At 40.2% G+C, this 12,567-nt stretch overlaps 1 protein-coding gene across 7 annotated transcripts in view; it reads left to right on the plus strand.

Annotated features, from left to right (window-relative positions):
* RHOT1 (ras homolog family member T1) overlaps positions 1-12,567 on the plus strand; it is a 92,029-nt gene that overhangs the window by 70,888 nt on the left and 8,574 nt on the right. For 6 of the 7 annotated variants that reach the window (XM_036766052.1, XM_036766053.1, XM_036766054.1 and 3 more), the window contains 7 exons: positions 544-689; positions 2,556-2,656; positions 3,015-3,145; positions 3,776-3,859; positions 5,621-5,740; positions 6,974-7,176; positions 9,986-10,108. In XM_036766052.1, the coding sequence (XP_036621947.1) occupies positions 544-689; positions 2,556-2,656; positions 3,015-3,145; positions 3,776-3,859; positions 5,621-5,740; positions 6,974-7,176; positions 9,986-10,108 (908 nt within the window). The remainder of the gene's footprint in view (positions 1-543; positions 690-2,555; positions 2,657-3,014; positions 3,146-3,775; positions 3,860-5,620; positions 5,741-6,973; positions 7,177-9,985; positions 10,109-12,567) is intronic. The other variant, XM_036766056.1, reaches the window with a different exon arrangement.

A 12,567-nucleotide genomic window follows, 5' to 3' on the forward strand; every position in this document is an offset into this window, starting at 1 on the left:
AACTGTGATTGGTAAATTCACATAGGACAGGAAACTGATTAAACTCTTCAGATTGAACAATTGAAATTATTTTCCTGCCCTTTATTATTTTCTGAACTTTTATAAAAATGCACAATACTTTTTCAGCTTAGAATTACCTTTGAAAATAATAGATTTTTCACAGATTTTCTCAAGTACATGGAATATTTTGATTCATTAATTTGACTCTGGATATAGAAGTTGTTGTGTTTGTCCTTCGTTTTCCAAGAAGACCATGACATTGGGAAAATGATGACATGACTTGCAGTTGACTTTGATTTGGGTGAGGGACGGCTATGCAAGGTCACCAGCCTCACTTTCTCCTCCAGAGCCATCTGGGTCCAGTGACCAGATATTCATCAGGATGACTGGAGATGCAATGGGAGGATGCAATGGGAGACCCTGGCCCTTTTAGGCTAAGGCCTTTTCAGGTTCTCACTCCTAAAGAGGATACAGAAGTAGGAAGCAGATCTTGAAGCATTAGCCTCTTAGATAACCACTACCTTCATTTTAATGTATTTTCAGGATAGAGACTGTGCTTTATCACCTGATGAGCTTAAAGATTTATTCAAAGTCTTCCCTTACATGCCTTGGGGGCCTGATGTCAACAACACAGTTTGTACAAATGAAAGAGGGTGGATCACCTATCAGGGATTTCTTTCCCAGTGGACGTGAGTATAAAATTCACTTGTCTTGATTATAGAATGGCATATAGTTTCAAGTGATGTTTTTATAGGATTAATACCATTAAAAGTTTTGTAGTTCTTCTGAAGTACAAGATCATCTCACTGGTGGTTTACAAAATTCACCATCTTGCTAACATGTCCTGCCTCATATAAGTGTTCAGTATCACCTTCTGTGCCCACCAGACAGAAGTGTTTAAATAGATTCTTCTGCCTTGTTCTCAGCGGTGTGACAGTTTCAGATTTTTTTTCTGCCGTGGAATTAGATAAAGCGTAGAACTAGATAAAGCAAAGACACAACTGGTCATAAGAATAGAAAAATAAAAAAGAAGAGGGAAAAGCACTTAACAAATTCTCCTTATTTTTCTATTCTTTAGATGTTACGTGTTATACGTCAGTCTTTCCAACTTGGGACTGATAACTGTGTTACCTTGTTTGTATGATTCTGATGACCTTAAAATATTATTTAAAATGTTTTCATATAAACACATTTAAAATCTAGATTGAAGGTATATCTGGTCAGAACTGTAATGCTTTTGGTTGAAATTAAAAAGACATTTTTGTTTTTGTTGTTCAATTGAGTTTGGCAAAGACACTGGAGTGGTTTGTGATTTCCTTCTCCAGTGGATCCTTTTGTCAGGCAGTCAGAGGTTAAGTGACTGGTCCAGGGTACACAACTAGGAAGTGTCTGAGGCTAGATTTGAACTCCACTCTTCCAGACTCCAGGCCCAGGGCTCAATGCACTGAGCCACCAATTGCTTAAAAATCGATAGGTAAAATTCACTTTGACATTGAGACCACTAGGGGGCGCAGAGGGTTTAGGGCTAGTAGCTGTGATGCTGGGCCAGGTACTGAACTGATAGTTACCTCTAAGCTGTCTCCCAGCTGTAAATCTATGATCTGAGGATAATTTAATCAGATCAGTTAAACCTAATCAGCTCTAGAGGATAATTCCGTCTGCCTGTGAGTGTTTACTATGTGCCAGGCGTTGTGCTAGGCTTTGGGGATAGAGAGACAAAAATGAAACACTTCTGACTCTTGAGGGAGATGATGTGTATACATGATATCCACAAAATAGATGAAAGGTCATTTGAAGCATAAGCACTGGCCCCTGGGGTGGAGGGGTAGGGATTGGGGAAGGCCCCCTGGAGGAGGTGGCACTAGGGCTAAGCTGGAGGAAGCCTGGGGTTCTAAGGGTCCCAGTTGAGAAGGGAGAGCCCAGAGGGTCTGGAGCCAGCCTGTGCAGAGAATCAGCCACAGGACCAGTTTGAGAGACTTAGAGGGGAGTGAATGATCCAGAGATGAAAATGATGCTGTTTTTATTAACTTAATGGGAGGTGTTCCTTTTATTTTATTTTTTTTTTGAGGTGTTCTTTTTAGAATCTCCATGTTAAACTGAGGCTTGTGTCATTTGAAAGCAGACAGGCCATTACCCTTTATGGATTTTTCATATGTTGGCAATAAGGAAAGATCCTGTTTTAGGTGTAGTTGTAATAATTGTTGGCACGTGTTTAGCACTTGAGAGTTTATAGAATACTTTGTAAACATTATCTTGTCTGATCCTCACAACATCTCTGTGAGGCAGGTAATACCAGATTTGTCACTTCCATTTTACAGATGAAGAAACTAAGCCTCAGAGGTTGACCAGCTTGCCCAGAGTGTCTGAGGTGGTGTTTGAAAACCCAGATCTCTTCTCGCTCTGTCTGTGTGTGCTTTCCGCTATGGAAAATAAATACCTGCGCTGTTGTTCTGTGTCTGGAACGGATGATTGCACTCTTGAGCTGTTGGCGCTCTGTGTCTACAGATGTTCCTTTAGAAGCTATTCACTGTTCCTTTAATCTTCCCTTTCATCAGGCTTACAACCTATTTAGATGTACAGCGGTGCCTGGAGTATTTGGGCTATCTTGGCTACTCAATATTGACTGAACAGGAGTCCCAAGCTTCTGCCATCACAGGTGATTATATGAAATTTTTTTACTATGTCTAATTTGTAAATACCAAAGAATCAAAATAAATTGGTCTTTATTGTTCTTGCCACATGTTAGCTCTGGTATGTTTTCCTCCACTTGCTTGTTATAATTCCTTTGAAATGCAGAGCGCAGAAAAGGATTAAAGTTGTTTTCTTTGATTCCTGTTCTATTCCATGGAGTTTGCTTATTCGGTATCTCATAAGATATTGTTGTTATAGGGCCTTTATCTTAAATGAAGATATTCCTCAAAGCAAATGAGTGACCACATAACTTCCTGTTTTCCCTAAGGCCAAATAGAAGCTGAAAAATGGTCTATCATGTGTGTGTTTGTTTGTTTATTTAGTAACAAGAGATAAAAAGATAGATCTTCAGAAGAAGCAGACTCAAAGAAATGTGTTTAGATGTAATGTGATCGGGATGAAAGGCTGTGGGAAGAGTGGAGTTCTTCAGGCTCTCCTTGGAAGAAACTTAATGGTGAGTATTCAGCTTTCAGAAATTCAACAAAACGATGTATGCTTGTGTCTTTATAGATCCTTTTCAAACTGTTGTATTTGGTGCATGAGGATTTAATAAAACTTGATGACATGTATAGCAGCAACAAAGTAGAGTGGAAAGTCCTTCTAGAGCTGAACCATTTGAAAAACACTGCACCAAGTTTTGTCTGTGCCCTAATTGTTCCCAGCATTTGCCTTCCTGGTTTCTTATCCCAGGTGCCACATGTGGGGAGGAGCTGGAAGTGTGCCCACCCCCATTGAGTCTTTCATTCTTCTAAATGTTTTATAATGAAAGGACCCCAAGACTGTGGCCTTTCAGCCAGAATGTGGCTCTGGAATTGGCATTTTCAGTAATTGATTTTACCTCATTTTCAACTATTGCTTTGTTTAAGTAAAACATTTTGAGCCACCAGTGTATGTAGAAAGAAGTCTTTGGCCCTGTCGATGCTGATAACTAAACAATATAAAACCAACATAATTTTGATATTTGCTAAGTGGCAAATAGTGCAGAAAAGAAAGGCCCTTTTGTTTATAAAACTGCTTTATTGGTGGAGATTTAGTGGCATGATTTCATATTGCAAATAATAAAAGATTTCTGTTCTACTTTCAGAGGCAAAAGCACATTCGTGACGACCATAAATCTTATTACGCAATTAACACTGTTTATGTATATGGACAAGAGAAATACTTGTTGGTAAGAAATTTTGTGTCCATTTTACCCATGAAAACTTGAATTTATTTCCTTTTGTGCAGAGCCAGGCACAAAGTAGGAGTGAATTGCCAGTTAATTTATGGAATTCTTAATTGTACCTAAGGAAGTAGGACTGCAAGGGGTCCCTATGGGAGCAGGCACATCCATTTCTTTGAATGTTCACCAGGAAAGACCACAATGGCAGCAAGTGGGGAGTAATACTTCAGTCACACTGTGCCTTTAATAAGGCACAGAGTGTACAGAGGCAGAAGATCTGGGGGCGGGGTTAGGGGTGTAGAAGAAGGCAAGCAGTGTGGGCAAGAGAATGAGGAGGGGGAGAGGCACAGAGAGTCAGAGTTGGGGGGCACTTGGACAGCATGGACCAATAATGGATGGAGGAGTATGGGGGACAGGAGTTTGGGTGTCATTTTTATAGGTTTGGTGGTAGAGAGTGGGTTCACTCTTACTGTTGCTACCTTAGGGTTAGTTCATTAAGATATCCACATGATCTCAAAACTTTCAGCCACATCTTAGGGTTGGTTCATCAGCATAATATTTGGTCCTGACTGCACATGTCTGGAACACCTAGTCTCAGGATGTGGCCTTAGTTAATCTATGGGACAGTTTGCAGTGGCTCCTCTGCTCCTCCAATTTATGAGGTAATTTGCAAATAACTATTATGCCCCCTTCAATTATGGGACCCTGGGTAAGTGACTGCCAGCTTCCCCTTTGCCCTCTTCCTGCTCTTGTTACTTTTTACCCACTACTTAGGATGCCACCTAGAAGGGGCTGAGGTGGTTAGGGGGACGAGACCAGGTAACACTTTTCACAGAAGGGGCTGAATCCTTGCCTGTTGGTTATTTGAGCAGGATAGATCCTCAGACCTTATTTGTCACATGAATACACACCATGTGTGAATTTGAACAAATCACTGACTCCTCAGTGCCTCCATAATCACCCGCCCCCAGTGCTGCCCTAACTTTGGAGGAACTGCTGACCTGCATCAGGGAAGGGAATTTCTGTGCCAAGAGCTCCATATAGTGGATCACATGTCCAGATTAAACAAACAAACAGACCCCCTTGCTACTTTAAAAGAGCCATTATTTCATCACTGTGTGAACAAGAAATTAATAGGACAGTTATCAAAGCCTCGTTTAGAATCCCATTAGAGAGTTTAATTCAATTTGTGTAAGACTAGTTCAGTGAAAAAGAGAAGAGGAGGGTCCCGAAGGAGGGTCCCAACTTGCATCTTCCTGATTGGGATCAGCTCAGGCATTCTGTGCGGGATGGACACTACCATTTCCCTGGACGTTTTTAAAAAGAGGAAGTGGGGGTGAAAATGACTGCTTAGTCCTGCCTCTTTCCCAGAACAGAGATCAAAGAGCAGATGATAGTGATGATTGCATGAGCGCGCGCACACGCGCGCGCGCACACACACACACGCACCGTAAGGTGTGCAAAGCACTTTACAAATATTATCGTATTTGATCCTCACAACAGCCCAGGAAGGTGCCCGATTATCTCCATTTTTCAGATGAAGAAACTGAAGCAGGGAGACCACGGTTAAGTGACTTGCCCTGGGTCACATAGCCAGTGAGTGCCTTGGGCTACATTTGCACTCAGGTCTTTCTGACTCCACCCCCAGGGCTCTGTGCACTGTGGCGCCCCCTAACTGCCTTTTAATGTAGAAGCATAACTTTTAGTGTACAATGAACCATTGTCAATTTCCTGGTGTTTACATTGATCGTTATCTTTCCTTCCAAGTTGCATGATGTCTCTGAATCTGAATTCTTGACGGAGGCGGAAATCGTATGTGATGCTGTATGCCTGGTGTATGATGTCAGTAATCCCAAGTCCTTTGAATATTGTGCCAGGATTTTTAAGGTTTGTAACTGTTGTTTTCTTTTTTTTTTTTTTTTTGGGCAGGGCAATCGGGGTTAAGTGACTTGCCCAAGGTCACACAGCTAGTACATATGTCAAGTGTCTGAGGCCGGATTTGAACTCAGGTCCTCCTGACTCCAGGGCCGGTGCTCTACTCACTGCGCCATCTAGCTGCCCCTAACTGTTGTTTTCTATTATCAAAGTCATGCCTATATGGAATTTAACAGATCTTTAGTGAGCCTAGAGCATCATTATAGATTAGTTTCATTTCCTAGATTAAAGAAAGATTGTTCAGATCTGTTTGTCTGAGAGTGGCCTAAACAACACATGTCTTTGAGTTGTGAGTCTCTCTGTTAATCTTTTTTTTTTTCATAACCTTCTTTATTACTTTTCATTATTTCCTAATTGAAATTTAGTACTTCCTTCGACTACAAATTAAAAAAAAATATGCTAAGAATGGGTCCATGGGTTTCAGCAGGCTACCAAAGGTTTAAGAAACTCTGATCTAGTCCATTCACCTTGTTTTACATATGAGGAAACTGAGGCCTAGAGAAATGAATTGCACCCAAGGCAGCAGAGAGTCGCAGGTCTGTGATTCGAGTCCAGATCTGATTAGGAGCCCTCTAACTTCAAACACAGCGCTCCTTTCACTACACATCATCATCATTGCGACCATCATCATGACCATTGCCAGCATTACTGATAGCAGTAATCTTGTTCCTGAAATACCTTATCTACAAGCAGAGCTGAGAATATTCATCGACTTCACAAGGGGTCGGACAGAAGCATAATAAGGATGATTACCAAGGCCTGCGCAGCCCCCTGAAGAGGCCGACCCCAGTCGGGGGCTTCAGATGAGCCAGCTCCCTGCTGACCCCACCTCATTATAGAACTTGGAGAAAGCAGCAACTTAGAATGTGTCTGTTTGTCCTTATTGATCATTTTCATTTACCAGTATTGAAACAATGCTCCTTGTTTTGTGATTCCTACCAGCTCCAAGAAACAGTAATTACTGGCTGTCATTTCCAGTTTTCAAAGCAATTAACAGAAGTGTAGTGAGTTTCCAGAATGGAAATGATAGCCAGTAATTACTGTTTCCTGGAGTTGTTAATCCTTTTGAAAGTAATGATGCCTTCCCAATTTAGAACTGAAACAGTTCACCCTTCATAGACTGATTCTCTTGAGTTTTCATGTAGCCATGATTTTGAGGGTTTTTTTCCTTTTTTCTTTTCATAGCAACACTTTATGGACAGTAGAATACCTTGCTTAATTGTAGCAGCAAAGTCAGACCTACATGAAATTCGACAAGAATATAGCATTTCACCCAGTGACTTCTGCAGGAAACACAAAATGCCTCCACCACAAGCCTTCACTTGCAATACTGCTGATGCACCGAGTAAGGATATCTTTGTTAAGTTGACAACAATGGCCATGTATCCGTAAGTACTTGCTGTCTTTTATTTGCAGGCTGTTTGGATCACGGGCATTGCATGCTATGGTCAATCATGAGGGTGGAATGCTGTCACATTGAAGTGATTTAGCAACAGAAAGAGACCTTTCAGTGAGAAAGTACAAATCAAAAAGAATACAGTTTTATTTGGAAGGTATATTTTATTTGTCAAAGATTGAATAATCTACTCAAAAGCAGCCTTTGTTTTCCAAATAAAGCCTACTGCAATATGTATGGTTGGTTTTTTTTTTCTAATTGTGCCTTTAAGACATGACCACACAAACCAAAAAAGAGTTTGTTTCTTTGATTTTTAATCAGTGTGTGGGAATTGGCAGTTTACATATGGCCTTTCTTTGTATGAACTTTTCTCCTACTGGTGATTGTCATTGAGGATAAGGGAGGGTAAGGCAGGAGAAAGTTCAATTTTATAAGCTACAAAGCCTAGTGTAGAGGGAATTTGAGCTGAATAAAAGCTCTCCATTCATGGCTATGAGCCCCAATTTCATGTACATTTACGATATACTGATACATATGTGTATATATAGATATGCACAGAGCTGGTCACATTAAGTTGACTAATTGTCTTAAAATGCATGACTCTGAAGAGTATTCTTCTAGTACTATAGAGAGAGAGACAGATCCATTCTGTTGTGCAACAAAATCTCATATTTCAGGCAGTGCGTTTCTTAGGGGTTTAAAGTGAAAAATTATACTATTATATGCATCTTAATCATCTTGTAGATCTTGACATTTTTTCCTTTTGAAAAATGCCGTATGATAAAGAGTAATAATCAGACATTGCTGTTAGCCAGGATTGGTTTATCTTCCCCCCAGGATTGGTTTATCTTCCCCCCAGTAAAAGGATAATTTCAGAACATTAGCATATCATAGATTTTGAAAGTCAAAGAGTTGACTTTTCTGTTGTTCCAGTGATGCCTTTAAAAAAAAAACACCCTTAACATTCTAATTACTTTCTATGAAAAGTCATTCCTAGTACCTAGTACCTAGTACCTAGTATCCTATAGGATAGTAATTCCTTGTATTCTTACAATTTATATGATGTTGTTGCTTTCACACACACACACACACACACACACACACACACACACACACACACACACACACACCCTGCCCCCGGAGGTGATCATTATAGAGACAGATCCTACTAACACCTTAATAGAATAGAGAATTTGAGGAAAACTCTGGGTCTTTCTAAAAAAAAAAACTACTTTGCAAGTTATTTTTTTCCTTACAGTTTCCCAGGGATTTTGTTGATGTTTTCTTTCAGGATTGCCACATGTCATTTCTTGCAATACTTTTTAATATGCCATAATCACATAGAAACGCACTGCTTGGTAGAGCTTATTGTTTGGGTGTATGGTGTCTTTTTTATAATATATGCTTTTAACATATTTTAATATATCTTTTTATGTAGATTTGCATTTTACAGTGCATCTTGCAGTATTACATGTATGCATACATATATTTGAAAAATGTACATATACTGAGACTTGTTCTATGGTTGATCTGAAGCTATTCCTCCTGAAACCTCTTGCTGTTGCTAAGCACACTTTGCATCCTGCCTTTCTTGATAGATAGAGCTTCATGTATGTTAAAGACTTAGATTCAATTTATAAAGTAACAGATGGATTCCAGTATGACAGCTGGTAATGGCTTTAGTATCAGTGATGTTCTCATCCTCACAAGTCATGTTTTTAAAAGGAATGTTTTGGTTGTTATTGAAACTTAACAAAAATTTTTTTCTCCATGGGATACTGCTAATCTTCCCTAACCATCCCACCACCATCTGCCATGACCCTCCTCAGCTCTCACCAGCACAGCCATGTTGTCCTGCTGAGAAGCCTCTGGCAATGCTCAGAGGTTGCCAGATGTGGTAGCCGATTGATACCCTAAGGCCCTCTTCTGAGAACCTGCCTCTTGAGGGAGGATGTGGGGGGACCTGTCCAGGTATTGCATGCTGACTGGGCTTGACCAACTGGCCATTGTTAAAGAGCAACTTTGGCCCTTGGTCATATGGGTTGAGGTGCAATGACTCTGCCCTGTGACTCTGCCAAATTGTTCCCCTCCACTTGAAAGGCCCTGAAATTAGTGCCCTTCCTGCTTCCAGTTGGGTTCGATATCGCCCCTCATTCCTTAGCTAGAATCCCAGGCCTGCCAGGCACAGCAGCTCCTGAGCTTAATGGAAAGTGCTGTGACCCCCACCATGGGGCCCCAGGGAGTTTAGGAAGCACTTTGGTTTCCTTTGGGACCCAAAGTGCTGGGTAAACTGAGGGTGGGGATGGGATTTCTGCCTCTCTGGAAGTGGATAGACTTGTCTTTTGTTGTCTTTTATTCACCAGCAGCACTTACTCCTTCCTGGTTTTCAAGCATGTGTGTGTGTGCTAGGGGAGGGGGGAGTGGAGATTATTTTAAATGCAAACAAAACTTCGTCCTGTTGGCGGATTGTTTTTTTTTTTTAATTCTGATGAGGGTGCCGTCTAATGCTGTGCAGACACTAAAAATCATGCAATAATAATTTTTTTCCCACCACCCTCTTCAAAAGCACAAGTTTGACCTGTGCCCTTAGGTCTTATACACGGGTGTTGTGGCCCATCTGGTCGCCTCAGGGAGCATCACACTCTGCACAGCTTTAGTCCGCCCTTAGCTGCCCCTTTCCTCTGTAAGTGTTGCTGATGCCTTAGTCTCTTTAAAACAACAACAACAAACAATTGGCACAACCCCGAGGTGCCTCATTGGTGAGTAAGAACTCAACTGTGTCCTTCTGTGTGTTTTCGCAGCCATGCCCGGTTACGCTGTCTGTGCACCTGCAACAGGTGCACATTCTGCATCTGTCAGAGCTTCCTCAACTCAGACTTGCTGCAATCTGTAAAGAACAAACTCTTCACGGCAGTTCTTACCAGGTCCTCGCTTTATTTACTGCCTGCCGGGCATTCTATTAAAATACCAAAGAAAGAAAATAGATACTTTTCTTTTTAATACAGATTTTCACTATATAGCCACCACTGGCCAGGAGACTAGTGTTAAAATGCAACTAATTGGCACTAAAACTCTCATTGTGCTGAATGGTGGTTTGTACTTAGGATTTGTGACCATCCTTAGTAATTTCTTAAAGATAAGAGATGGATTTGGGGATGCTGTGACGGAATGAGTAAGGAAGATTTGGGGCTTTGCTTTAAGGAGGCTGATGTTTTTATTTTTTTTTAATATTGACTGATAATAGAGAAACTGGAGTAGAAATATTTTAGAAATATTGGAAAGTGAAGACACCTAGAGTACAAAGATCACAGTGGTAGGTGGTATTTTAATGTATTGAGCTTCTTCAGAAAAATTAAAATGTTATCCAAGTGACCTTACTAATGTTCACGGCATATTAGATTTGTCTAAACTAGTGGGTGTGTTGTGAGGAAAATTGTAGCTTCTTAAATAACCTGCATTCTTGAAGCTAACTGATTGGCTTTGACTCCTCAGCAACATAGCTTCTCTTGTCACCTGTATTAAGGGCCTCGAGTAATATGGGAAAGGGATTTCTGGGCCAGCAGGGCCACTTTTTGAGAGTTGTGTTTTTAGAAGTCCTTGTCTCCTGGGACATGAGAGGTGTGACTGTAAAGTAATAGCACTGGATTGTTTCATAGAACAGAACTTATTCCTTCAAATAATCTTTTCTCCTTCAGTGTAGTCACTCTCAAAGTTTTTACATTTGTCTCAGTGGCATTGCCAGGGAGCAGAAGTGTGTCTGGAAACCCTCTTTTGGAATCTTCTTCAGGCCTATGGTATTTTTTAGAATATCATTCATGCTGGCAAATCTTTGTCCTTTGATGGTAGGTTTGATTTTTTTTTTAAGCATTCAGATGTTGTTTAGAATCAAGTCTGGTAAATAAAATTGCAATCAAGCTGAGTAATTAAGAGTGAAATGTGATGACCACCTTATTTCTAGGGTAGCTTGTAAACTGGCTTTAAAGGCAATTCCAAAAGAGAAGATCCAGAAGTGGTTCAGACCATGATGACTGGTGACATATTGTTGGATTGAAAAGAATCAGTTTTGTTTAAAAATCCGCCCTATTACTTTATTGTGACACCTTTATAAAACATTAGCCATACAGAAACTATTCTGTTGGTTTGGTCAAAGAATGGCAGGAGCTCAAACTAAATAATTCTCTCACTCAGTGGCTCCATATTCATAGATGCATTACAAATCATCCTCTCATTTAGAATGAGATTTGCTAATACAGCGTCCTACAGAGTAGGTCATTTGGCCTCTGCCTGGCCATATCTAATGACGGGAACCTTTTAAAATAGGCGTGCCACTAAATTACCCAGTAACTCCTTGTTGGAATAATTTTTTTTCCTTATTCCATTTCTGCAACTTCACCCATTAGTCCTCTCTCTTTCCTTCAGAAAAGAACAAAAATAGTCTCATTTTTTTTTGGCATGCTCATCCTTCAGGTTTTGAAGATAGTTATCGTGTCTCCCTTTACTCTTCTGTAGGTTAAATAGCCCTATTTCCATTCCTTAGTTTAACTAATACTTTCTCTAATCTGTCTACTGTATTTCTATTAATGATGTTAGCTTTTAAAAAAGCTGTGTTTCACTGTTGGTTCACACTAAGTGTGGTCAGTTAAATTCCCAAGTCATCTTTGTGTGAACTACTCCTAAACCAAGTCTCCCCAGCCTGTTTTATACAGTCATCTTTTTTTTTTTTTACTGAAATGTAGGAATTTATATTTACGTCTGTTAAGTTTCATCTTGGTTTTGGCCCAGCATTCTAGCCTGTTGAAATTCTTTTGAACCTGTAGCCTATTTTATTAACTATACCTCCTCATTCTTTGTCATTTGCAAATTTTGTAAGAATTCCTTTTATGTCTTCATCCAAACTATTGCTCAAAGTGTTGGATTTATCAATGCCAATTTGCCCCTGGTAAGGGTCCACTGAAAGAAACCTCCTGTAGATTGAAAGGGAGCTCTGTTGGTGTTCTTTGGGATGCCAGCTGTGGACCTCCCTATATCAAGGTTTCATCATCATGTCTAAGGACATCATGTGAGCTTGTTATCTGTTTGCTGAAATCTATTTATGACGTGTTTATAGTATTCCACAGGTCTCCCAGTCTTGTGGTTCTGTATAAAAAAAGGAAATGAGGTTGATCTGGCATGATATTTTCTTAGGTGTATCTACATGGGCTCCTAATAATTACTGCTCACAAACCCATAGAACTAACAGAATTTTAGAAATGAAAAGACCTAACCCCTTCATTTTACACATTAGGAAACTGAGGCCCAGAGGTTATTATGATGTAATCAAGGACATAAAGCTTAGTTAGTGTCAGAGTTGGACTAGAAATCAGATCTTCTAAACTCTCATGTT

This window comes from Trichosurus vulpecula, chromosome 7 (genome assembly GCF_011100635.1).
Source record: "Trichosurus vulpecula isolate mTriVul1 chromosome 7, mTriVul1.pri, whole genome shotgun sequence".
Lineage (NCBI taxonomy): Eukaryota > Metazoa > Chordata > Mammalia > Diprotodontia > Phalangeridae > Trichosurus > Trichosurus vulpecula.